The sequence below is a fragment of the Populus euphratica genome, unplaced genomic scaffold (genome assembly GCF_000495115.2).
Source record: "Populus euphratica unplaced genomic scaffold, PopEup_1.0 scaffold277.1, whole genome shotgun sequence".
Classification (NCBI taxonomy): domain Eukaryota; kingdom Viridiplantae; phylum Streptophyta; class Magnoliopsida; order Malpighiales; family Salicaceae; genus Populus; species Populus euphratica.
Genome location: NW_011500109.1, coordinates 335700 through 363537, shown reverse-complemented (window position 1 = coordinate 363537; position 27838 = coordinate 335700). Strand labels below are relative to the sequence as shown.

At 29.9% G+C, this 27838-nt stretch overlaps 1 protein-coding gene across 1 annotated transcript; it reads right to left on the bottom strand.

The window, feature by feature from the left end:
* Positions 1–17046: 17046 nt before the first annotated feature.
* On the bottom strand, positions 17047–17475 carry LOC105109726 (uncharacterized). Its single transcript, XM_011004513.1, has one exon. The coding sequence runs from the start codon at positions 17473–17475 to the stop codon at positions 17047–17049; it is 429 nt and encodes a 142-aa protein (XP_011002815.1).
* Positions 17476–27838: the final 10363 nt, after the last annotated feature.

Genomic DNA, 27838 nt, shown 5'->3' with positions numbered 1-27838 from the left:
GTTTTCATCAACTTCATCTTATTCTTCTTCTTCTTCTTCTTCTATTATTATTATTATTATTATTATTATTATTATTATTGTTATTATTGTCGTACCCTCGCGAGCGGAGCACGGCGTCGTGGTGACCATCGATTGATTTCGGGGTCTTTTAGTTTTATTATTTGTGTAAAAGGGAGTCGCCACCTAGTATTATGGTTACTAGGAAACCTAACTAGTCTTTCAGAGATTCTAAGACAAGGGACTGGTTGCGTAAAAGGAAGGTATTAGCACCCCTAGTACGCCCTATCTAAGGTAAGATGCTTGGTGTTTGGTTTGTCTTATAATTGCTATGGTATTGGTGTTTTTCTAATCCCATCAATTTTTCTCGGTTTGATTCTAACTAAATTTATTAAGAAAGAAATCCAACGAGATTCAATGTGCTTTACAAGCTCATTTTTCCCTTGGTATTTCTAGAGTTTGCGACTCGTAAATCGCAAGGAGGAGGGACAAAAATTTAGAAATCTAGGGTGCTTTAAACGTCTATTTTTGTCTTAGTGTTTTCTACTCACGGCTCATAAACCAGGGAGAAAAAAAATTGAAATGTCCTCCATTATAATCAAGGCTTCTTTCAAGGATGTGTGCGGATTTATTATTTCTAGAAAATTATTTTGGATATTTACCACTACATGTTTCTTTATCCAAATATTAATAGTAAATAATAACAAATTATTCCTAATAATATTTTGGATATTCGTCCTTTAAGAATTTCTTTATCCAAACATTAGCGGTAAATAATAAATAAATTCTCTCCAAAATAAAATTTTTATATTTTTTGGAATAGTGACCATTACCCTTTGGAGTTTTACAAACATGTTATAAAATCCAAAAATGCAAGAAAACAATTTTCGTTGTGTTTTAGAAATCCATGAGAAAACACATTTTTCAAAACTTTCAATATTTTTTGTATAAAAAATAACGTTCAAAATATATTAGAATATTGACCGTATGCAACACACAAAAAATATTTTTTATATTTTTTTTAATAAAAAACAACAAACATCACCCTTAATTATAATTAAAGTCAACAACCCATATATCAGTCAAATTCTTAAGACTTTAATAAATCAATTATTAAATCCTAAAAAATATATAGAAACATGTTCTTATATTTTCATGAAAAATATAACTTGATTTTATTTATCCTTTAAATACTTGATTATTTTAAATTATTTTTTTATGCTTTTGATTTTATAAAAAAAAAAAAAACAAACACACCATCACTTTTTACACATTATTCTTTATATGTTACAAAATAACAAAAATTAAAATTACCCAAACAAGACCTTAACAATTCAAAAATTACACAACACACCCCAAAAAAAATACAGGAAGTGCAGGGAAACCTTCTGCACTGCAGCAACAGTGGCGGCGCGTTGTTCTACGCGTCACCGCCACCAGCGGCGCGTGGGTTCACGCGCCGCTGCAAGAAAACCCCAGAAACAGGGGGGATCTGGATCGACTTCTTCTTCTCAGCCTCCCTACGCTGGCGGTGACTTGTAAAACAAACGAAAACAACACAGGCAGTTGATTTTAATTTTGTTCTTTGTTTTCAATCTATTTTTTTTCTTCTTCTCCGTTTCAAGTCTGCTTCCCTCTCTGCAGATCTGTTCTTTTCTTTTGCTTTCCCAACATTCTCTATTCAGGCGGCTGGCTGGCGAATGGGTTTCTGCCAACGGCTGCGCATCTGCTGGTGGTCTTCTATGGCCGCTGCTGGGTCGTTGATGACGAGTGGATCTGCGACCGACCGGTTGAAAGAGGTAACCGGTCTTGGCTGGTCTATGGTCATTGTTGTTGAAGAGACCGAAGAAGAACGACTCTAGTTTCCATCCGGCATGTGGCTGACCTGGGGCTGGTATTTGGCCGCTGCTATTGGAGGTTGAATGGTGGGGAGAGATTGGTTCGGTTTGTGAGGGAGGATCTGGCGCTGGTTTTGTGTTGATGAGAGGGAGAGGGGACCGTATATGGACCTTCGGCTGAAGGAAGAAGAAACCAAATCCAATGGGAGGGGGTGAGCCGCCGGCTAGTTTGTATCTGCCAATGGGAGTGAGGCGGCTGTTTTCGGAGAAAGAAAATCAAAGCCGGGTGAGGGGTGGCTATTTTGGTGAGATAGGTTCAGGGTTAGTTTTCCTTTTGTTTTTTTTTTTTATTTTTGTTTCATAATTGCCCTGTGAATATATTTTTTTCTTCCCTCTTTCCATATGGCTGAAAGTTTATTTATATAGAAAATCTTTATGTATACTATTTAAAGAAATATTACAAAAAATTATTATAATGATTATTTTCTATAACCAGCACCAACAAATTCTATATATATAATATTTTATATTACAGTGATTATTTTCCATAACCAGTACGAAACAAATCATATATCTATAGTATTTTATATTGCAATAATTATATATGATTCAGTAATTATCTCCTTGACATATTGTTTCCTTAGCCCTGATGCTCTATGTTATCGCCACATGTAAACCCTTATTATTATTTCTTGTTATTATTTTTTATATATATATTTTTTAAAAAAATATATCAAAACATGGGTTAAAAATTGGGTAGCAATAATAATAATAATAATAATTATTATTATTGTTATTGTTATTGTTATTATTATTGTTGTTGTATTATTGTTATCTATAATTTATACAATTAACTTCCTTATGATTCAACCTCGGTCTTGCTGAGTTATTTATTACTTAGACACTCCTGCACTTGAGAGAAGATATCAATCTTTTAGTCATGTCAGACTCCAACTACTACCATTTGATTGAAGAACTTTTCCTCTTTAAGGTTATGCCAAATTTGGTCACCTTTTGTGCCCCAATGCCATGTGGAAGTCCTCAATTTCTTGTCTCAAGATAACCTTGTTTGATTTATCAAAATTTGGTATTGTCACCTCTAATTTTAGATTAATGGTGGGAAAACTACATGCCACCAAATCAATCATGGTTTGATCTTGGTTAAGAATAACACCCTTTATAGATGATCCATGATTTGTTTGGCTTTAATAATTCCATTTGTCATAATTAATTCATGGAAAGTGCGTCTCTAATCAACTATTTTCAACCAAAGTTTCAATTATAAAGCTCCCAACTTTTTCTAGAAGCTTTAAGAGTTTATTAGACATTTAAGTAGTAGGAAAATAGAAGAGAAGGGAGAAGAATTGTCTCCTAACAGATAAGAGGCGAGAGAGAGAGAGAGAGAATCTTCCATGATCTAGTTTTAAAAAAACCACTTTTAAACCAATAAGTGGTTTCGCAACTACCTAACTCTTAAGGCTATAAAAGGAGTAAGAAAACATAAGAAAAGAAGGGATTTTAAAGAGAGAAAAGGCCATGAAAAGAGAAGAAACCTTGAGAAAGCAAACAATCCAATAGTAAAAAAGAGAGAAAAAGAGAGAGAGAAAAAAAGATATTGTGTAGAAGAAGGTCAAAAGCTCTTGGAAAAGGCCATTAGGATTATGAAAACCAAACAAAATGGGAAAAACTAGTAACTGTCACAGGGCGAAGTTGATCTGGTGCACTCAATGTGCCTCTTGAGAGGTGGTGTTGGGAAAAAGAAAAGGTTTTGTGTTTAATCATAAAATTATAATTATAAGATTTAGGAGTCGCCACCTAAAATTATGATTATGAGGAAACATATGGCTTGTAAGAGTCTAGGCAAAGAATTGGTTGTACAAGAAAAAGACGCATCAACCCAAGTGCACACCCTACCCAAGATAAACTGCATTATTATTTAATTGTTTTTCTAAGTCATGTTTTTATTTATTGGTTTTTTTCTAAGGTTTAAGGCAAATCTCTCTTCGTGAGAGAGTTTTTAACTTATTTGATGAAATCTTAATTATTCTAAAGTCTAAATTTTAACATTACATTTATTTTGCATTATGTATATTTAATACTTGAGGGTGTACTCTACAGTGTAATTTTACACCCTAAATATTAAAGTATACATCTAAACACTAATATAAAAGCAACAAAATAATTGGTCAAGAGTTTTTTGATATTTTGATTAAATTCTAAAGGATAATTATAAACTGGTTACAATATCCATTTTTGCATTTCAAAATATGAGAAAGATATGCATTTTTTTTATATATAAAATTATGCTTAAAAAACTTTTAGGATTTGGCCGTATGTATAAAAACAAAATATTTTTTGTTTTTTAAGAGAAAAATAATTTTAATTTTGTTTTAGAGATGTTTTTGAATTTTAAAATTTTTAGAAATGTTTTAAAGAAAACTGTGTATTTAAATACTGAATCTGCATCTTACAGTGTAAATATACAACTCGATATTATGCCAAATTAGTAGAAAAACATGCGAGGAAATCACAAATATTTTAAAATAACACTTGAATTTTTTTTAATTTTTTTATGTTTTTTTTAATTATATAATATTATATTATTATAAATATACTATTATTAAATATATTAGGCTGGGTTGAACCTAGACATGTTGAGCCAACTAGCATCCTAACAAATTTGGTCTCCTCCTCTCTATTTTAAGGTGGGCCAAATCTTGCCCAGCCATATAGGTTGGGCGGAAACAGGGTCACCTCGATCTTTTTCTTTTATGTTATTTGGATTTAATGGATGCTAATGTATTTTGTAACTAAGAACTTTAAAACTTGAATTGTAATGACATCTTGTAACCTAATTACTGACATCTTGTAACCTAATTACTTGAACATGAACTTTATTATGATATTATATGGTCTTATATGTGTTGTTTTGTTACTTAAATATTGACAAATATATGATGTTAAGATGGAGCTATTGAATATTAATAATGTATTTTGATATTATAATGCTTTGGAAATCTTGAATGGTTAGGGAATGTTTGAAATTATGAGTATAGCTAATATACATGTTATTGTTGATAACTTGGGATCTCTTGGTATAAAAGAGATTTTACTGAAATTTCAGTGACTTTGATATGATAAAAAAAAAAAAATTATCTTTCCCTTCTTATGATAAATATGTTGGACCCTTTACTTGGGTTGTTACAACTTTTGCCGCCTCGCCTTAAAAACCAATGCCATAACCAACCACTTGCTGGTCTTTTGTGCAACAACAAGAACATTGCCAGCTAATTTTCTGGCCAAATAAGCCTTCACTCTTGTCCTTTTTTCCCTTCCCTAGCAGCCACTACATGCAAAATTTGCATGCAATGGTTGCTTAAATATGCATAATGGGATGCCACATGCCAACCCAGCCTATTAGGCCATTAGTCGGCCCAACCAGATAAGGTAGGTTCAACCAAACTCAATATTATAATAATAATAATAAAAATAAAAATATTATAAAAAATTATTTGTGGGCCTCTCACATGTTTTTTCAATAATTTTGCATAATATCAAATTGTATATTTACACTGTAAGATACGAATCCGGTATTAAAATACTGGGTTTTCTCCTAAACTTTTCTAATTTTTTAAATAAAAAATCTTGAAACTTTTAAATTAATTTCCTATTTCAAAAAATAAAAAATATATATTTTATTTTCCTGCATATATCTAAATCCTAAAAGTTTTCCAAGCATATATTTATATATATAAAATTGCATATTGCTCATGTTTTAAAATGTATAATGGATATCATAACCAATTTATGATTATCTATTAGGATTCGAACAAAATATCAAAAAACTTTCACCAATCATTTTACTCATTTTATATTGGGGTTTACATGTAGACTTTAATATCTAAGGGTATAAAACTATACAGTAGAGTATAAATCGGGTATTAAAGATACAAAGTGAAAAATAAATATGATGTTAAATTTAGAACTTAGAACGATTAGGATTTTATCCCAATAAGTTAAAAACTCTCTCACAAAGAGAGATCTACCTTGGATCTTATAAAAGACTAACAAATAGAAAATTAACTTAGAAAAAGAACCAAACAATGTAGCTTAGCTTGGGTAGAGGGTAATGGGAGTGATATGTCTTTTCCTTGCACAACTAGTCTCTTACCCAAACTCTCGCAGATCATAGGTTACCTAGTAACCATAATACTAGAGGCGACTCCTGAACCTTTATCATAATTTTATGATTATACCCTAAATCTCTTTCCTTCCTAGCCACACACCTCTCACCGAGGCTCATTTTTTTAGTAAGTGAGCCAAGTCGACGTTGCCCTCCAACACCTTTGATTTTTTATTTCTCTTAATTACACTTGTGATTGATTTTAAACTTTCACTTCTATTCAATTTCATCCTTCACGAACTTCAATTTCAGCCTTGAATTTCAGTGCCTTTTTCAATTTAGTTCTTGGTTTTTGGTTTTTTTAATTTAACATTTAATTGACCATTAAACTTTCAATTACTTCAATTTCACCTATAATTCCAACCAATTAGGCCCCCAAAGTTCGGGCGTCTTTTTCAAAATGATCCTTAGCTAGGAATTTCTTTAATTTAACCTTTAATTGACCCAAAAACATTAATTTTTTGGCAATTTTACCCCTAATTTCAATCAATTGAGTCCCCATAGTTTGATACTTTTTCAAAATGGTCTTTGGCTTTAAATTTTTTTAATTTAACCTTTAATTGACCTCAGAACTTTGATTTTCTTTCAATTTTACCCCCGATTTGAACCAATTGACTTGTAAAAATTAAATTTGACCTCGTAAAATTCAAATATTCTCAATTAAGCTCAAATTGGGCTCTTAAACTTAATTTTCACCAATTAAGCCCCTAAAAAAATTAATTTGACCTAATTAAATCCTTCAACTAGACTTAAATTAATTATTAAACATAATTACACTTTAATTTGACTCATGATTAAATCAAATTGGTCTAGTCATAATCTAATTATATGCTTAAGTTTAATTTTATATAGATTTATCCAATAATGATTTAATTTGACTTTGAATCTGCATTGTCTTTTTTGTTTTGGATTAAATAGGATATAATTAGGCATCCCAATTCCATCGTTAATTGCAATTTGATTTTTTCTACATGTGAAATCCTCTCAGCTTACTTTTGACACATTAATTTTTTTTATTTATTTTCAAAAAAAAAAAGAATTTAGGGAATAACCCATTAATATGTTATGACAGATATCATTAGTTATATTGGTCTGGAATAACTAATCAAACCCTTTATGGGAATTTAAACTTGTCATCTAAAGTGTCAATATCAAGAAAACTCCATGACATCATTAGTCTTCAATTAAGATTAGCTAATCAAGTTCCAAATCAATGTAGATATCAATATAACCCATTAATATCATTAGCTATTCAAACCCGGAATAGCAAATTAAATTCCATGTAAATGTCAATACCAATGCAATAATTGATATTATAAGCTATCCAAACCCGGGATAGCTAATAAATTTATTTTAAATACCTTAATTCGTCCATCTTTTTTGCCAATGTTAAAGGGTTTTTGACATCAATAGCCTTCAATTAGATGTAACTAATAAAATTTTCCATCAATATATTTCATTCCTTTCGTTATTCATTCATTTACTTATTTTCCACAATAATAATAAGAACAAGAAAATGAATTTCAAAAGTAATAATAACAACATAACTTAATGATTTTAAAGGCATTAGGTATGCACTTGCTGTGTTTGAACTCCCTCCTCCAACTCGAGTGAGTGGCTCAGTTGTTAAGATACCTTTTGTTGATCAATATATCCATTGATTAGTACTATCCTTCATGATTTAAAAATAATCATTTTCTTTCATTCCAAATATTCCAATTCAATTTCGAATGCAATTTACCATATTAGTCACATAACTTCGTCAATAGGTTCTTTATTAGACTTTTCTCATATAGATTGCAAAATTGCATATCATTATTAAATTAAGCTTTCATATTTTTACTCCCAATCAATTACATTTTAATTACATCATATACCGTAACTTGCTATAATTTCCATGTCAAGTTAAAACATAATTGACTCAATTTCCTTCTCATTACTAATTGACAGCACCATAACGAGAAAAAAAAAATGAATTTACCAACTTCCATAATGTCTTACTTTCAACAAATTTCATGATAATTTTCCATATAAATTTAAATCTATCCTTTAAAAAATTAACCATCAAAATCTTTTGTTAATAATATCTAAAAATACATTTTCACACAACCATGTTGAATACATAGTAAAGATCAATTCCTACCTTTCCAGTCAACAATTTCTGTAAATAAACTAAATTCTTAAGTTTTTTATAAGCTTGAAACACTATTAGAAAATTAGTAAATAGCAACCAAAACAATGACAAAAAAAACTTTTCATCGCTAATTTACAATGAAAATAGCAATCAAGAACTTTAGTAAGCATTTTCTGACAAAATTAGTGACGGATTACATTTAGTCAATAATTATAGATGGAATAGCTAATAGATTAATTTTTTTTTAAAAAAAATCTATTAAAAACCCATCACCAATTATATTAGTAATTTTACACCTCATGATTTACTGATAGAATTGTCGATAAAAAATCCCATCAACAAATGTTAATATGTTATAATTGGCAATTCTTCCCCTCATTTTTCTTCCTCCTATTAAAAGAAAACCAACAACCTCCAATTTATCACAAAGTCGACCACTTCAAATCACATTTACATTTTTTAGTAGTGTCAACATTGATTATTGAATTTCTTGTGAAGCTTCGATACGCAAAGTAAGCAAACCCATCTATTTTTTGTAACCCATTTATGTTTTAGGTTAATTTAACTAATTTTTGTTGTTGTTTTCTTTTATATTTAGTTGTTTTATAGCTTTTAGTATGAGAAATTTATTGTAATAACATATGATTTCCATGTTAGGGTTTGTTTAAGATTTGGAGAAATTGAATTTTGTTGTTATTTGATGAAATTAAGTTTGATTTTATGAACTAGGTGTGCTATAATTGAAATAATGTGTAATTTTAATGGGTGCCGATGACATTTTATCAATTCTATTGTTAAGTAATTAGTACTTAAAAGTGTATTTTTATCAAGATTTTTTATCATCATATTGCATTTAAAGTATTATTAAATTCACTAACTTAAACGTGTTTTGATAATAATAAGTTTGATAATATAAGATAGTTTTAATTTATGATAAATGCTCATTTTAAATGCAGACATATCTCACAATTCAAAGGATTGATTGATATGATTAATTATTGAAAGTGAAAAGATAAAGAGAGGGCTAAGCATAAAAAAGAGATGCTGATTCAGTCCAAACTAGAACACTATTCAGTCATTGGCTCATATTTGGAGCTGTAGAACTTGGATTTGGGTTTGCTCTATATGAATTGAAAGTTAAGACATAGGCCTAAAATTTTTATTAGGAGTCTAAAATTCAAAAGGTCATTTTCAAGTTTAAATTATAGTAATAACAGAGAAGTCAAAATATGTTATACAACTTAGACATTGTTTAGTGTTCAACCTGTATCTCGAGTTCTAAAAGTTTAAATGACCTCATTGTTTTTTTGTTGGAAGGCTGAGATAAATTCCTAGAACTTTCATAAAAATAGTCTATTCAAATTCTGATGTTAGTAATGATGTTTTATTTAGACAAGAAGATAAAGATTATTAGCAAGTTAAGATGTGACCACTTTCTCAATAATTAGTCAACAAATCAATTGTTTGAAATTTGACCTATAAAAAGAGGCATTTGTCATGCATTTAGGCATCTTGGTTTTAAGATCAAGATCATGTTCTTGCTCTCTCTCTTTATATTTTTATAATACTTAAGTTTTGCTTATATTAATCTCTATTTATGCTTCTCATTTTCTTTTCTTTACTTAGTTAACTTATATCTTATTTATGTTCTTATCTTATTTATTTTTGTTTTTCCCTTTCATTATGTTTAGTTAAGCTTATTATGTCAAGGTGAAAAGGTTACACTAATGGTGCAAGAATAAATATAGTATAAACTTAACATGGACCTTAATGTTTGATACTAACATGTTTTATTTTTGTTATCTTGTTCACTTTTAATATTTTGCTTGTTAAATAGTTAATCTAGATTTATGTTGTATAACCCTTGGTACAACAAATACTTAGCATTTTCATAGCCCAACTGTATGGTATAACCAACATATGTGCTATAAAAGGAACTTGATTTATTGTTAACATAAATTATAATCATAAATACTTGATAATATTTACAAGTATTAGCATTATTCGAATAACATAATTAATGTAATGATGTTAACAATTTATAATCCGATTGGAACCTTCTTTGTATGTGGTTTCCAGTTGAATAATAAAAAGAGTTTATACTATTCTTGTTTGAAATACCATTAGTGAGTCCTTTAACTTTGAGAATTTTTTTTTATCATCGTTTAATCTTCACATTAATCTTACATCTCAAAGTTCTCTTTAAACCACCACCACCACCATCATCACCATTATTATTATTATTATTATTATGCAGTTAACCTCTTTGTAGTTTGACCATAGTCTTGTCGGGTTATTTATTACTTCGACACCCTATACTTGGAAGAAGACATCAATTCTTTGGTCGTGTTATTAAATTAAAAATTTAAGGAAATTTCTTTTTTATGGAATTGATAAAATGAATATTATTCTGTATAGGTTTGTAATTAAAAAAATAATGATTATTTTTTTATGTATCTAGATTCCCCGAAAGTTTTGTATAGACAAGATTTTATATCTTTCAGGGTTTGAAGGTTTTTATTAATTTTATATTTTCTAAATTGAAGAATATTATTATAGGTGAAATTATATATCCATTTGTGAAGTGCAAGAATTAAAGGTTCCACCATAAAAATATTGTGATGATGCATTGATTAGTACTTAAAAGTGCATTTTTATCATGGTTTTATATCATCATTTTGCACTTGAAGTATCAATAATTCCTTAACTAAAATATGTTTTAAAATAATGTATCTAATAATATAAGATACCTATAATTTGTGGTAAATGTCTATTTTTAATGCAGGTCTATTACATAAATGAAAGGATTGATTGATGACTTGAAGAACTTAAATTGCATGGATAAAGAGATGGTCACACTTAGAGAAGAGATGTCGGTACAATCCAAACCGGAACACTGTTTGGTAATTGGGTCATATCTGGAGCTACAGATCTCAGATTTAGGTCCAATTTATATGGATGGAAAGGTAAGACATAGGCCTACAACTTTCATATGGAGCCCAAGATCTAAAAAGGTCATTATCAAGTCCAAATTATAGCAACAACAAAGAAGCCCGAATCTGTCTTCCAGCCCGAGCACTGTTCGGTATTTTGGCCATATCTGGAGTTCTAGAAGTCCAAATATTCGGTATTTTGACCATATCTAGAGTTCTAGAAGTCCAAATGAGCTGAATTGTTTACACCAGAAAGCTGAGACAATTGCCTACAACTTTCATGTTTGCAACTGGCTCCAATTTGGACGTTATCAATTACATTTTGGGCAGACAAGAGAAGATAAAGATTGTCACCAAGTCAAAAGTTGGCCACCCACTTATCAATTAGTCATCAAATCAATAGTTCCCAATTTTGGCCTATAAAAGGAGGCATTTGCCATGCATTTAGGCATCTTGGTTTCCAGATCAAGATCATGCTCTTCCTTTCTCTCTTTGTATTTTTTGTAATATTTATGCTTTACTTTCATTAATATCAAATTTATGCCTTTCATTTCCTTTCCTTTACTTAGTTAACTTTTATGTTCTTATTTTGTTTATTTGTTTTCCTTTCTTTCATTATGTCTAGCTAAGTTAATTATGTCAAGGTGAAAAGGTTACACTAATGGTGTGAGAATAAGTATAATGTAAACTTAATATGGACTTTAATGTTTGATACTAACATGTTTTATATTTGTTATCTTGTTCACTCTTTAATACTTTGCTTGTTAAATGACTAATCTTGATTTATGTTGTATAACACTTGGTACAACAAATGCTTGGCACTTTCATAGCCCATAATGTATGGTATAACCGACACCTGAGCTATGAAAGGAACTTGATTTGTTGTTAACATAAGTTATAATCATGAATGCTTGACGAGATTTACAAGTATTAGCGTTAATTGAATAAGATGACTAATGTAATCATGTTAACAATATATAATATGATTGGAACCTCGTTTGTGTGTGGTTTCCAATTCAATAATAAGAGTTTATACTATACTTTTTTGATATACCATTAGTGGAACCTCTAACCTTGACATTTGTTATTATTATTGTTTAATCCTTACATTAATTTTCCATCTCCACGTTCTCATCATCTTCTTCTTCTTCTCTTTCTTTATTATTATTATTATTATTATTATTATTACTACTACTACTACTACTACTACTACTACTACTACTACTACTACTATTATTATTATTATTATTATTATTATTATTATTATTGTTGTTGTTGTTGTTATTGTTGTTGTTGTTGTATTATTGTTATTTATAATTTGTACAAATAACCTCCCTGTGGTTCGACCCCGGTCTTCCCGGGTTATTTATTACTTCGACACTCTTGCACTTGGGAGAAGACATCAATCTTTTAGTCGTGTCATGCATCTATTAAAAAAAAAATTCATCAAGAAATACTTATGTTGATATGCACATAGAGAACCCTATGTTCCTTCAAAAGGTGGTTGGCTCAACTTCTAGTTCTAGCAACATATATGATTTATAGATAATCCTTTTAGGAGTATAGTGATTAATACAATGGGAATTAAACATGGTTATTTAGGTTAAGGTTCACATAAAATCTCTTTAGATGAAGAACTAAATGTAGATGCAATTAGGTTTTTTGAAGTTTTATAAGATTATAATGAACTATTATATTATGAGTTTACAAGTCGCTAAATTATCTCTCATTGCAAGAGTATTTACCATCAAGTTGGATTATAGTTTAAGTGAAGTTAGTTATGATAGCATCTTTAAATAAGCTAAAAGCATGTTATCTAAAGGGTATAGGTTGAAAAAGAGTTTTTGCACTGCAAAATCTATGATGAAACCTCTTAATCTATGATACCAAAAAATTAATATATATCTAAGCTTTTTTCTATTGTACTATGGTGAATATATAAACTTTGCTTAATAAAAAACTTGTCAACATGCTTGGTATAAACCAATAGTTGTAGAGAAAGGACATTTATTGCATATAAAAAGTAAGATACTTCTTAATCACTTGTATGTTGCAAATGTTATTTTTATTTTCAAAGACTGTCAAGCATATGATATAACATCATCCATATAATGCAGCGGATGAAGTTATTGTGCACCCTTCTGATGGTGAATCTTGAAAGTATTTTCAAAAATATAGTGCATACATAGTTTTTAATTAAACCATGAAACATATGTCTTCACCTGTGTATAAATAGATTTAATCTATTTGGATCCTTTGCTACACTCTATTTTTATTGGTTAGTCATATTAACAGTTTATTACTTACCCTCATGAATATGTATAGAGCTAAAATTTACATTTTTATCTCTTGTTATACGTGTTCCTTACAGGCCAAGTAGAAATATAGATTTTTTTCCCTTTAATCGTTGATTGATAAGTTAAATCAATTATGGTCAATTGAGGTTATGACATATGAGGTCTCAAGAAAATAAAATTTTAAGATTAAAACAACATTGATGTGGATTACAAATGGTTTTCCTACGCACAATATATTTTCATGTTTAAGCATATATGAAAAATTATCTTGTCCATATTGTATTTGAAATAATAAGGCCTTTATCTTAATGAATGGTGGAAAAGTTTTTTGTTTTTTTTTCTTTTTCCACTGGTGGTTTTTACCAAGTCATCATCAATACAAAAGCAACATATAAGACTTCTTGAAAGGTAAAGTTGAAAGGGATGTTGCACCACTAGTATTGTCAAGTGAAGAATTGCATGATGTAGTTTTATAGAATAAAGGCATTGTGTTTAGTTTTTATTTTGGTAAATAGAAGTTTTATGGTTTTGGTGTGATCTATAATTGGGTAAAGCAAAGTACTATTTAGGATCTTCCATATTGAAAGACTAATGTCATTTGTCATAATTTGGATGTCATCCATATCGAGAAGAATGTATTTGATAACATTTTTATGGATGAGAAAAGGGAAATTAAGGACAATATAAAAGCTAGAATGGATCTAGCTTTGTATAATGATAGTTATAATATGGAGTTGTTTAATAATAGGTTATGTGTCACAAAGCTGAAAGTTATTTTCATATTAAACAAGGATGCACAACTTTTTATCTATGAATGGTGATGGCATTACAGTGTTCATCATGAAAGGACACCTAATTCACATGATATCGATCAACACTCATTCATTATAGGCAGTAAAAAAGGAATTCCTTCTGTAAGAGGTCCATATTTTGATAAAATTATTGCAGTGTGGAAGGTTGACCACTCAATGTAAGTTATGTATTGGAATTATTTATTTTGATTAGTTTATTTTAAGATATACAATAAATAAAAATGATAGACTTTGTGTGCTTTTGTGTTTCAAGTTTATAAATGTTGAAGTTGCATGTGTTTATAACAAGTGTGATGAATAATCTTTCAGGGAATTTAGTGGAGTCAACTCCAAGATAATCCTAAATGGATGACTATGGTAGATACTTGGTTAGGATCGTTTAAGATAAGATAATATATATATATTTTGAGTTAGGATATAGTTGTTTTCTTCTAGCATTTATAATATATTTTATGTCATATATGAAGTTAATTAGAAGATTATGATATTGTTATGGAATTTTTATAAATATTTAAAGACTATATTGTATAATAACAAAGTGTCTAAAAATAAAATTGATTAGTGGTATGCTTGAGGCTACTTGTGTTGTGTAGTGTTGGTTATATGCAAGAAGTTAGTAGGCTGAGATTTTGAGTAAGGCCTCGTATAAGGGAAAATATGGAGAGATTTTGTTAAAATTATATAAATTCATTCATGTTGAATTTTATATTCCTGAGCTTATATATGAAAAGAATTGTGTGTTATGATGCATAATGGAAAATGTCCTAATAATAATGTACAAATTGACAATGCATGCAAGATTTTGTTGGGAAAGAGAAAGCGTGAGTGTGGTTAGGAGTTTGGAAAAACCACAATGTAATTATATAAGAAAATTAACAAATTTCATGTTTAGATATTATTATCTAAAATTTTCAAAATCTCATATATATTTAACCAATATTTTTAAACAAGGTTATGTGATTTGTGGTATGATACCTATAAATATACAAAAAATCAAGTTGACTTTGATGACGTCGACATATTGAAGAAGTATATACCAAGTCATGTCATAGAGAATAACTAGAAACAATTTCAAGAGTTAAAGGAATTTGAAGATATTAGAAGGCGAACAAGATTCGTGTCATAAAACCAAAATAAAAAAAACACTTGGTTTGGTGAGCAAGCATACTAGTGGATCACTCCTATTTATCAACCATGAAAAGTGTCTGGTAAGATTTTTAAATTATTGTCTTTTTTTTTAATACGATGTTTATTTGTTAGAATTTTTTACTACTTGTTTATTTTGTAGGAATAGCATCTTGACATTAGCCTACTCTGATGTAGTTATATGGAGAAACTTATATTAGAAAAGTGAATAAAGGGAAAGGAGTACAGAAGTTTGTAGATAGTAAAGTTAAGGGGAAAAAGGTGAAGAAGTTTTTAGATATCAGAGCTAAGGTGTTTGTTGTAGTTTTTTAATTCTTGTATTTTTTTAAATTATAATTGACCATTTGTTTTGTTTTATAGAAAACATATAATGTTTCAATATTTGCAAAACATGAATAAAACATTTTCATTCTTCTTCCTCACAATTCCTAGTTATGGTTGGAGATTAGAGCAATTGATGATCAGGTTTATTAAATGCTTATGACATCTAGGTTAAAGAAATAAAATCAAGTCATACTACCATCAAGTCATACTATCATAGTAGTTCAGCTCAAGCCAAATAACACTAGATTTTGAGTTGAGGGTTCTAGATAAAGTCGAGGAGTAAGTAACCAAATTAGAAGAAATGAAAACCAATTTAAAAAAAGAAAATATAAAGAATTGGAAGAAAATAATGGAATATATGTCTTCACTTTATTGTTTTCATTCTGGTTCTTTTAGCTTAGGATTTCTTCCTTTTTATCTTCACCTTCATTAATTTGTGTAGTGACATATTTATTGTTGTAAAATTAATATTTTTATGAATATTGAAGTAAATAAAATTTTTACCTTCAATAAAATTGATAGTTTTTTGTTGTATTGTGATTTTTGTTTTTTTATTTAACAAATACATAACTAAAACAAAATTCATTAACTTTCTTGTGGAATCACTAACGGACAAAAAACTTGTAAGTGATTCCATTAGGAAAGGAGATATTATTTCATCAAAATGTTACAAAATGGTTAGGAAATTTTAGACTTTTTAAAAGATTTAGCGGAGGAGTTAGCAATGACAATTATGTATCAATTCCATCTCCCTAATCCGTTAGCAACATTTTAGGTTTTACCAATGGAATAGGCAATGAAATATTTCATCGATAATATTTCTCGACGAAACTTGTGGGGTACTCTTGATTTTAAAAGGAAAAGGGGGGCAAATGTTTCAGACTACATCATCCATTTAATACTCTGAGGATATTTTAATGCTTGGATTTTATGGGATTTAGTAAAAAAAACATTATGATTTTTCTTTTATGTTGAGCTAATCACTATATATAACCCGGTTTGTAAAATTTTAACTTGATTTGATTTAATAATTGGATTAAGATTTTTGCTCGTTTCTGACAGCAAGCTAGACGTTCCACATAATCTTCATAGACAAAGGAAGGAGTAATATAATTAATTCAAAGAAACTCGAAGAATCATAAAACGATGAAAAGAAAGAAAAGAAGATTTATGAATTGAAGCAATTGGTCATTGGTGATATGATAATAATCAGAATACATGAAAAGAAGGATTTCATGATCAGCTCAAAGTAAAACAAACAGCACAAGCTGATCACAAAGCTTGCAAAAGATCATCAAAGTCATTAATACTCGTGAATTCTTGATGTATCTATATATATATATATATATATGAGGAATTCTACCCTATCATACATATATCATCTAAGGTAAGACGGATAGAACTCCCATAGCTATCTCTATAACCTGCAACAAAACCACCCCAGTAGAGATGGCCACACTCAACGAAACAAGTAGCACCATCCCTAGTGCCAAACTTGGTCTAACATTCATCAAAAAGTTCTGCAACATCTGCACTGCTTCACAAACATCGTTGTTGTAGTTGCAATGCATGCAATATTGTTTCTCCCACTCCATCCAGTGAGAAGGTGGGTTGTTGCATGCCTCCAACATCTTCATCTCCTTAATTCGTAATCGCAGTACAATCATGCTTTCATCTACAAGCTTACCCTTATAGTCTCGCCCCTTATTTCTTCTATCAAGGGCGACAACGGTGTTTCTTCTAGGGCATGGTTTCACTGAAGAAATTGGCCTCAAGCCAAGCTTGGAGGATGAGAATTTTGTTGATTCCATGAGTGAAAACAGAGAAGTGCTCAAGCAAAGTTTTTCTTTTCTTACGGCTGGGTTTTACAAGATGCGAAGGAATAAAGGGTTATTTATATATATAGCAAGGGGAACTTGTGATTCGTGGTGGCTTTGTTTACGCCTTAATTATTTCTACTCCTGTTTAAAACCGTGTTAAGAGGAGTTTGAAATTCTGAGTCGAGTTAGAGCTCAATAAAAAAATCATAAGCTAGGTAGGACACAACTGTTCGAGATGCATGAACGTTGAGAAGGAAGGAATGTCTGTTTCGAAGCAATAAAAAAGTCATAAGCTAGGTAGGACACAACTTCGAAGAAAAGAAAACTACATCAGGATTTTCAACATTCCTTTGAAACCGATGGCACTTTCTTCGAACATGTACTTAGGTTTTCTTTTATAATAATATGGTTGCATTATAATTAGCACTGTATTTTAAAATATATATATATATATATGAATGGTAAAAAGTTAAATTGATGATTTTTTTTATATTCTTAAAATTTTTTAATATAAAACATGGCAATGTTAAAAAAATATTTAAATAAACATCAAATTATTTTTTTCCAAACCCGAACATATTTTATAATATATCATCAAATGTCCATATAAAACGAATAAAATGAAAAATCTTAAAAGAGAACTTCAAGAACGCACATAGACCATTAAATTAATGGGATTGATAATTGAATTCATTTTAAGAGCACAATCGAATGGTCTAGACGTTTTTTTTTATTGTGTGATATTTTTATGTTAAAAAATATATATACATAGATTTTTATTTGATTTGAATTTGTATTGCGCACTTACGAATATAATAACATTAAAAATTTTCTTAAAATGACAATATATGTAGAGTGATTTGAGGTGGTAGCAGCTGTTTCCACATTTTCAAGACGAAAGGGCAAACCGCGTGGCCAAGCAAAGTGCATGCACCTGGGCATGATCTTTCCCACCGTGAAACCATAAAATATGTTATCCCTCGACTTCCGGCGAAAAGAAACAAAAGAATCAAAACATCATATCAACTGGGATATTTGATAAAACAGTGACTGTTTATTTTGATCTACAAGATCAATTTATTTATTTTTTTAGATATTCGGATGAGAGATACTCATAGAAAACAATTATAAAAAGAAAGTGATTAATTATTGTAATTTTAATCATTAAAGTGATCAAATTTGGTATTTACATACTTCATTTGATCAAAAGAGTTTGAATAGCTGCAGTTATTCATTATCAAATCGACTGGAAAAAGCTCAGAAAGATTTGGTGTTTATGGTTGAATTTTTTTTGGTTTTTTACTGAATTTTGGCAACTTTAATGGATCAAGCCAATAGCAAGCTGCCTCTCTTTCTTCTCTTTTCAAAGATCGGACCCCGTTGAAAAGGACCCTATAATTTCTAGATTTGAAAAAAAGAAAAAAACCGACCCAATAATTTATGAGTTGGCTTTATTGTTCATAGATAAACATGGAACCAGCTGAATTTCTTTTTCAATTTTTTTTAATTATACCTTTCTATAGCTTAATTAGAAGAAATTAAATTTGAAATTATGATAAAAATATAATATTTAAAGATAAAGGGCTAACATATAAGATACAGAAAAAATATATGGCTAACCACACATTAGCAAAAAGTTTTCTTTTTATTCAAAAATCTATTTTCTTTATTTTTTTTCGTCTTTGAACTAGATTTATATCATTTTGATTAAGATTTCACCAACTATATGAAATTGAAAAAATCACTTTAGATGTTTTCCAATTTAGAAAATTGACAAAAATGATTTAAAATCATTATATGTGTATTTTTAGTAATATAAGTTATAATCATTAAGGTAAAAGTTAAAACTCTATACTTTTAATTAATTAAAGCAAAATTTTAACTCGATTTTATTTAAAAAAAATTAAATTAGAAGTTATTTCTAATTAAGCATTCTTATAACTCTTTGAGTAAAAAATTAAAAGTAACTTAAATCAATTTCTAAAAATCATATCAAATATAACTTACGTGATCCAAACCTATAGTTTCATATCACATATCTCTCAAAAGTTAATACAATTTCTTTTCAAACACACACAATATATGCACGATTTTAAAACTAATCATCTCATCATCTCCAAGGTAGTTTTAGATTTTTTTTAATAAATGAACAGAAGTTACAAAATGAATATATCCAGAAAGAAAAGTTAAAATTGTTTAATATCATTTTTTTTCTATTTTTTTTAAGTTAATTGAAAATTTGTTTGGTTGAGCATATTTTCTTTTAGTTTTTTTGTTTTTTTTCAATGTATTTTTATCTAAATAACATGCTAATTTTTTATGTGTGCTCCAACTAGAAACTATTATATAAGTTAGAAAATCATTTATAATTAACATCAAAGCCGCTCTCATAATAAAATTTTATTTCCTCGAGATATTATAAGTCAATACTCTAAAAGATCATAATTGTATCAACTTATCAATCAATAATCAAAAATAAATATTTATATTCTTGTCTAGATTACACAAACTTGGTATGATTATTGACAAAAACATAAACTCAAGTCTTATAAACATCAAGACTACTCTTATAGCTTTTTTGTTTTTTTTTTTAAATGCACTTCTACCTCTAAATGAGATGCTCAAATTGTTGAGACTAGTGCTTGTAATCAAAGTTTAAAAGGCTCTGAACTTGGTTTTTGCCTTACTCCAAGCACTTTGTACCAATCTAGGGTGTCCTACATCCAAAATTGGTCCTAACTCTTGGCAGCTTCAATGTAAACCCCCGACTCAAAGTAAACAAACCAGGGTCGCATGAAGAATTTTTGAAAAATGATAATTTATGAGAAAAAAATTTGGACTAGATGAAAAATCTTCAATTAATTTATTTACATATGAGATGGAGTAGAGAAATAAATTGGTATGCAAAACGACAGCTAATTCATAAATCACACGTAAATCAACAATCAAGTAAAATTATTATTTAAATGAATTTGTTTTCTAAAATAAGGTGAAAATAATTAGACAATAATAATAAAAATAATAAAATAAAACTCTAAATAAATTAATAGATGATATTACACGTGAATAACTATGTTGATCACTGAAACAAGCTTGCGTACAATTGCATAAATTTTGACTGAAACTGAGAAAGATATGAAGAAATTTTCATTATAGTTAGGTATTAAAATCCCCAAAATATTAGTTAAAAATCTTGATGATTTAAAGATATAAAACAATTGTAAAAGTAATAACGGCAGGGCAAATACAAGAAGTGATACCTGACTTATTAAGTAGTGGCATTTTTGTAATTTATGCTGATGTATATAAAAGGGCAAAAAGGAGCTTCCATTTGCTTATTTTTTTTTTTAGATTAATGTGGGTGTCTGGGTCAGCTTGCGCATACCACGACTAATCCCACGGACCCTGAAGTTAACGACCATGTAAGTTTTCAGTGATCATCATACGAGCAACCAAGAACTCGAACCTGAAACCACAGAGGGAGCAAACCTCGTAATACCAAATTTTTGTCACTTGACCACCACCTAAATAGTTTCCATTTACTTATTCTTCTTCAAATTGGTGGTTGTTCTTCCAGATTAGGGGTGAGAGAGGGTTTAAGAGTGGTTTTACTATGGGAAAAACAATCTAAGAGAAAGATTTTAGAGAGGGAGGATGTTTTAGGAGCGGAATAAATTAGTGAAAGAAAGCTTGGATGGAAGAGGAGAAGTGGAGAATTGACAAAGACTCACTAAATCAAGTTCAAATTTGGTTGGGTAAGGTTTTTCTACAATCTATTCTCTTTTATTTTAATGCTTTTATAATAAGAGAGAGAAAGAGCTAATTGTTCATTCTAGTTGCCCGGGGAAATTTGGGGGGAATGGGTATTTTAATTCTAAATGCTCAAAAGTGGTAGATAAAGTAGAATAATGATGAAAATTGAAAGAAAAAACATGGGCAATTCTAAACCATGGGGCCAGCCATAAAAATAATTTGGAGGAAAGGAAGAATTGAGTTAAATTGTGTGATATTAGACATAATGTCATGGCTTTCTGATACTAAGACAACTCATTATGTCATGTTGAAAATCGCTAGACTCATTTCTGTGGAACCCTACACTAGCTTCGAATAATTTTAAGAATATATACTTCAATTCATACACCTAAATGTTTCCTAAAATTATCTTTCATTTTATGTATTCTAGATATCACAAAGTCCTTGTTTTTTGTACAATAATTTGCTTTTATTAATGATTTTTTTTTTAATTTCATGATCACTTCAGTCTTGCCAATGATCAAGTTTCTAGAGTCATCCTCATCCAGTATAATTAAATATGGGTTTACTAGCTTTAGTATCAACCCTCTATATTTAGTCTTCAAGTGTTTTATGTTTTCTGTCATATAAAACTACTCCTGAAACTTTGTGTTATCAACTTAGTCATCCACACTCTTGTATTTTTTATTGAATTCTTTCTAATAAGGCTCAAAACTTGTGTCAAACCCTCTATATCGTTAAAAATGTTCTTTTGATTTCTTTCTTAGCCAATTATCATTTCAATTAAGCAACTTTCCTCTAGGCAAGTCCAATCAATCTCCTTTGGGGTTGTTGAAGCATTTTAGTTTGGCTTTCTTATTCTTAGTCTTTAATGATATTTGGGGTCTTTCACTAACCTACTCAGTGAATGGATATAAGTACATTGTTATTTTTGAATATTTGTTTTATTTTATATATATATATATATATATGTTTTTGTTCTTTATGTAATTCATTTAAGACTTATAATGTTTTTATTCAATTTCAAGAGTTAGTTGACACTTAGTTTGGAACTAGTATAAAACAATTAGTTTTGTAAAATAAATTTCTATTTTAAAATTGACAGGATTGCTCATTATATTATTTGTCCTTATATACATGATCAAAATAAGGTTGTGGAACATCGTCACAAGAATATTATTGACATTGGTCTCACTTTACTCAAACATGATTCTTTCTTATAAACATTTTACTCGTATATCTTTGAAACTATTATTTTTCTCATCAATTGAATGCCTACTCCAATTCTACAATTTTTAAATGACAACCTATGAATTTTTTTTAAAAAGCAATTAGTTGCTTATGCTTCTCAATTTTGCCTTCATACAAGAAATATCAACTTGATTTTTATTATATCATTCTGTCTTTTTTTTTTTTTTTAGATTAACGTGGGTGTCCGGGTCAGCTTGCGAACACCACGATTAATCCCACGGGCCCTGAAGTTAACAACCATGTAAGCCTCCAGTGGCCATCATATGAGCAACCAAGGACTCGAACCCTGAGATCATAGAGGGAGCAAATCCCTTGATCCTAAATCCTTACCACTTGGCCACCACCATTCTGTCTTTCTTAGTTATAGTCTAGATCACATAGGATATTTTTGCATGGATATCTATACACGTCAAGTCTATGTCATTTGTCATTGCATGTTTGATAAGTCTTCCTTTCTTTATACCTTCCTTTTTCTATATCATGTCCAATTCATTAGTTTCCTTTTCGTACGTATAATATTTTTTCTCTTGTCCTTCTACTACTGATTCTTCATGGATTAGCATTCATGTGTCTACCCTATTACCCTTTTTTTATGGCCATCCTCACCTTCAACTTTGTCTCCCAATTGTGAGACTCCTTATGATGCTTCTTCTCTAATCCTTTAGAACTCTGCTCACTACTTTTAGTCTCGATGTTTTCATGAAAACAGTTGCTCATGTCCATCTTCTTTTTCAAATATCCCACAATATAATCCTATTTATGCTCATCTTATGACCATTCATCCATGTCAACTTAAAGATTATCTTGTTTTGTGTCTTTCCTTAGCCATGTTTGCTCTACCCACCCCACTATATAATCCTATTTATACTCATTTTATGACCATTCATCCATTTCAACTTAAAGATTATCTTGTTTTGCGTCTTTCCTTAGCCATGTTTGCTCTACCCTTTTTATTACAACTTATTTGTTACACTGATATCAAACGACATCTCAAATGAAATTCAATGATAGCTATGAAAATCAATGTGTTGATCCTCGATCACACTTGGTCATTGGTTCTTTTTTATATCTTTATGAATGTTGTTGGTTACAAATGGGTGTAAAAAAAACTCAATGGGTTCATTGAATGCTATAAGATTTGACTAGTAGCCAAAAGGTATCATTAACAGAAGGATATTAACTTTGACCAAGCCTTTAGTTCATTTATTAAGCCAGCTATAATTCAAATTGTTTTGGCTATTTTTATTTCACACATGTCGGTTTATTCATTAGCTAGATTTTCACACTAAAGCATACATGAAACAGTCTCTGTATTTTGTTGATCATCATCTTCCTTTTCATGTATACAAACTTCACAAGTATCCTTATGGACTTAAACAAGTACCACGTATACGGTTCAATTAGCTCCACAAATTCTTGTTGAGTCTCAGCTTGCATGGATGATAGAATAACACTTTACTTTTACATATATATTTTTTATTATCTAAATCTATATTCTAGTTCATGTTGATAATATCTTTATCATAGGTAATAATCTTTCTTCCATTCATAGGTAATGAATGATATTTCTTTTGTGACTTAGATGATTGCTCATCTTGGTATAGAATTCTTTATTCGAGACTTTGGTAGTCTGAGTTAGTTTCTTGGTATTGAGGTGCAATATATTTCTCAAAGGCTATTCTTTTCTGAATCTCAGTATGCCTCTGACATTGTGTGCAAGGCTAACATATCCCAATGTTAGCTAGTTTCCACATCAGTGGCTATTGGTTATCGTATTTTTGCGACCTCGAACAATAATTCTGCTTATTCTGACATAAGTTATATCATCAAGTGGTTAGAGCTCTTTTACATAGCTGTGTATTTCTTTTGTTGTTAATGAGATTTGTATGGGATATCTTATTTTTACTAATTTTTTATTGCCTCTTCTAATAACCTACTCCATGGCTTCAGTGACTGTAATTGAGCTGATAATGTTGATGATTAAAAATATACGAGTGCTTATGCTTTCTGTTTTGGTCATAATCTTATCTTTTGTAAGTCTAGTAAGTAGAAAACGGTTGCTTGATTTTCTACTAAGGTTGAATATAACGTTATTGCTAATGTTGTTTCTGAGTTACAATGGCTCTTCTCCTCTTAGCTTAAAGTGTGATAATCTTAGAGCAACTTATCTCAAGGCTAATATGATATATCATTCACTCATGAAACACGTTAAAATTGATTTTTATTTTGTTTGTGATATGGTTGGGAAAAGGGAATTACAAGTTTAGTTTATTGCCACTAATGATCAGATAGAGATAGAGGATGTTTTGTGCCAGACCATTGGCTATTTTTCCTTTTTCCAATTCAAGTTGGTTGTATGCTTCTGCCCATGATCGACTTGCAAGTTCATGTTACAGCCCAATACTGATGAGGAGGTATAAGAGACACTTCCTAACACATACGGAGAACATGAAACACTACACTGAGCATTCCTCGGTTAGCTCTGCAGTATATCCATTTTAGGAGTTATGGAGGGGCTGGTGAGTGATGGTTTGAGTATTTTTTTTTTATCAGCACACCTATGAATCGATGAAACTCTATGAATCGATGAAACTCTATGAATCGCTATTCAAAAATTGTGTGCTTGGCGTTGGAAAGTTGCCAAATGCCCTGCATGTTTCTTTGTTCAAAGGCTGCTGGTTTCATGACACCATAAACACAAGTAATCTGGACAGTTATTTTCCATTGTTAGATTGCCTAAGCTCCTTGAAGCTGTGCTTTTATATGGGTACAAGGATGCATGCTCGGTAGCCCGGCCAGACCCAGAAAAGAATCGCATGGACTTCTGGCATTATGACTTCAATGGTGAAAGGCAATACAAGTCGGAGGACCTTGGAATCTGCACACTATGCACATTAACTAGGGGATGTGCAAAAAATCTGAAAAATTGATTAAACTAAGAAAATAAAAAAAAAATAATAGAAAAAACTGAATTGTAAAAAAAAACCTAATTAAATCAAATAAAATTTTTTTAAAATTTTTTATTTAATTCAATTTTGATTTAATAAACCTGAAACTAAAAAAATCAAATCGAATGGGTTCTATTAAAAAAAACACTATAAAAGTACCTTATAATTTTTAATCCTAGCATCTCCTTACTTGTTACCCCCCAGCCCTCACAAGTCGCCCCTAGCCCTCACAAGTCTCTTAACTCTCAAATCTCAATCTCGCACATTCTTAGAATTTAGATCTCAATCTTAGATCTCAATCTCTCACACTCAGCCTGGTAAAAAATGATTTTTCCATCGCTGTATAAGACTTCATGGCCAGATCTAGTCGTTTAACAAGTTTTCAATCTTCATCTTGCAGATTGGTAGATCTTCAACAAGGCTTCAATCTTCATTTTCAAATCTAACAAACTAGCCACCTCCCTCTCCCACATGGGCATGGCACACACTAATCACCATACCTAACCTCCAGATGTAGCAAATCAGTCACCTCCCTGACTCCCTCTCTCGCACTCAACCTTGAATCTTGTCACACTACGTATGATTTCTTCTTCTTTTTTTAACATATGCTTTATATATTTTCATTTATATCGATGCTAATGCTTCTTGTAAACCATTGAGACTTGAGAGGTCAGAGGTGGTTTTTTGATATTTGCTTACCTGTATCCTTGTTCAGACATTTAAGTGCTTAATGTGCTATTTTTGCTAATTATGGTTACATATTCTTGTAACCCAGTCTAACAAATATAATTTGGTGATAGGTCCTAATGTATATCCAAGGTTTATCATCTTACAATTATAATTAATTATAGGTAATTAACCATGACTGATGATGTACATATAAAAAAAAATTGTATTCCGCATACCACTAAATTAATTGTGTAGAATGCTGTCTTTCATAGTTTCATTTTTCAGATTAATTGTGTAAAATGTTGAACATATCTAGAATTGACATGCAGTGCTATATGGGATAAATATAGTTGTTTTACCTCTTTGGGATGTATTTAATTTGGTATATTGTGAATATGTTGGCTCAAGTGCTGGCATAATCTATATTGAAGGTGCTGCTTTGCTTTTTATAAGCATGAAGTCAATGATTTTATAATGGAGCGATTTGTTTTTGTTTTTTTTTAAAAAAAACTACAATAATAGTTACTGCTAAGTGACATTTTACATGTTTTCTCTCCCTTGGTACTGCAATTATACTCGGATAAATTCTTGATTCCTTGACTTTCCTATCACAATCTTCTGTTTCGGTGATAAATAAAACAATTGAGGAAGATAGGTTTGATTATCCAGAAGTACCTATGGAGGAGGAGTGAATGCTTAGCCTAGATATGACAATCATCCTCCGTTCGTTTTAATGTTAGCTAAAAAGACTTTAGCTTGTTTTTTTTCTTGTATGGATGTAATCATTCAAACAACTTCAGAGTTAATTTTGGCTTAACTGCCAGAGTATTGCGCTGAAAGTCATTCAGCTTTTTTTAGCTAATTGATGTCATGTTTCCATTGTAAGTTCCTAAAAAAATTATAATGCAACGATATTCATGGATGCTTGCATGCTTTTTGGGTGAATACATATAATTTTTTTTAAAAAATGCATGAAGTATTTTATGGTAAGGTTATTGGTTGTTTTTTTTTTAAGCCCTTTTTAAAAGCAATGCTTTGTAATTTAAATTTTAATTTGATGTGTTATTTAAACTTTGATATAAGAGTCTTACTCCAAAAAAAAATTAATAGTAGGAAGGCTTGCATCATATTAAACACAATAGACACTAATAATGTAATATAAATGAATATTCAGTGTAAAAAAAATTAAATATATTCTTGAATTTTATAATAAAATTAGACAATATTAACATTACTTATAAGCCTATAAAAAAAGTCCAAAACATAATATAGGTGTTTGCTATTTTGTTTTTTTGAAAAATAATTGAATCAAAATTAGTTGGTTTAAACCGATTTTGATTCAATTTTGGTTATTTTTTTAATAAAAAAATCAGTTTAGTTATTTTTTATAAATAAAAATTAATCTGAACCGAAAATAATTACTCCTAACACCACTTGCTGCAGCATGTGAATACTTTATTAATCTGAACCGAAAATAATTACTCCTACTACCGCTGCAGCATGTGAATACTGGTATTGGAGGTGTGTTTAAACTTAAAAAGTCCTACCTAAGTGTGAAAATAATGAGTGAATCACCTCAGAATAAAATTTTCTACAAAGGACGAATGAAGAAAACATGGTTGACCATGCATGTGCAATCATACTTGTAATAATCAAGAATATTCCGAATAAAAAAGAAAATCAGCAGCATAGATAGTAAAGATGTCTTCTACATGAGTCGTCGTAGGAGGAAA

Coding starts and splice junctions, on each gene's coding strand:
- LOC105109726 (XM_011004513.1), bottom strand. CDS start 17,475: ATGGAATCAACAAAATTCTCATCCTCCAAGCTTGGCTTGAGGCCAATT.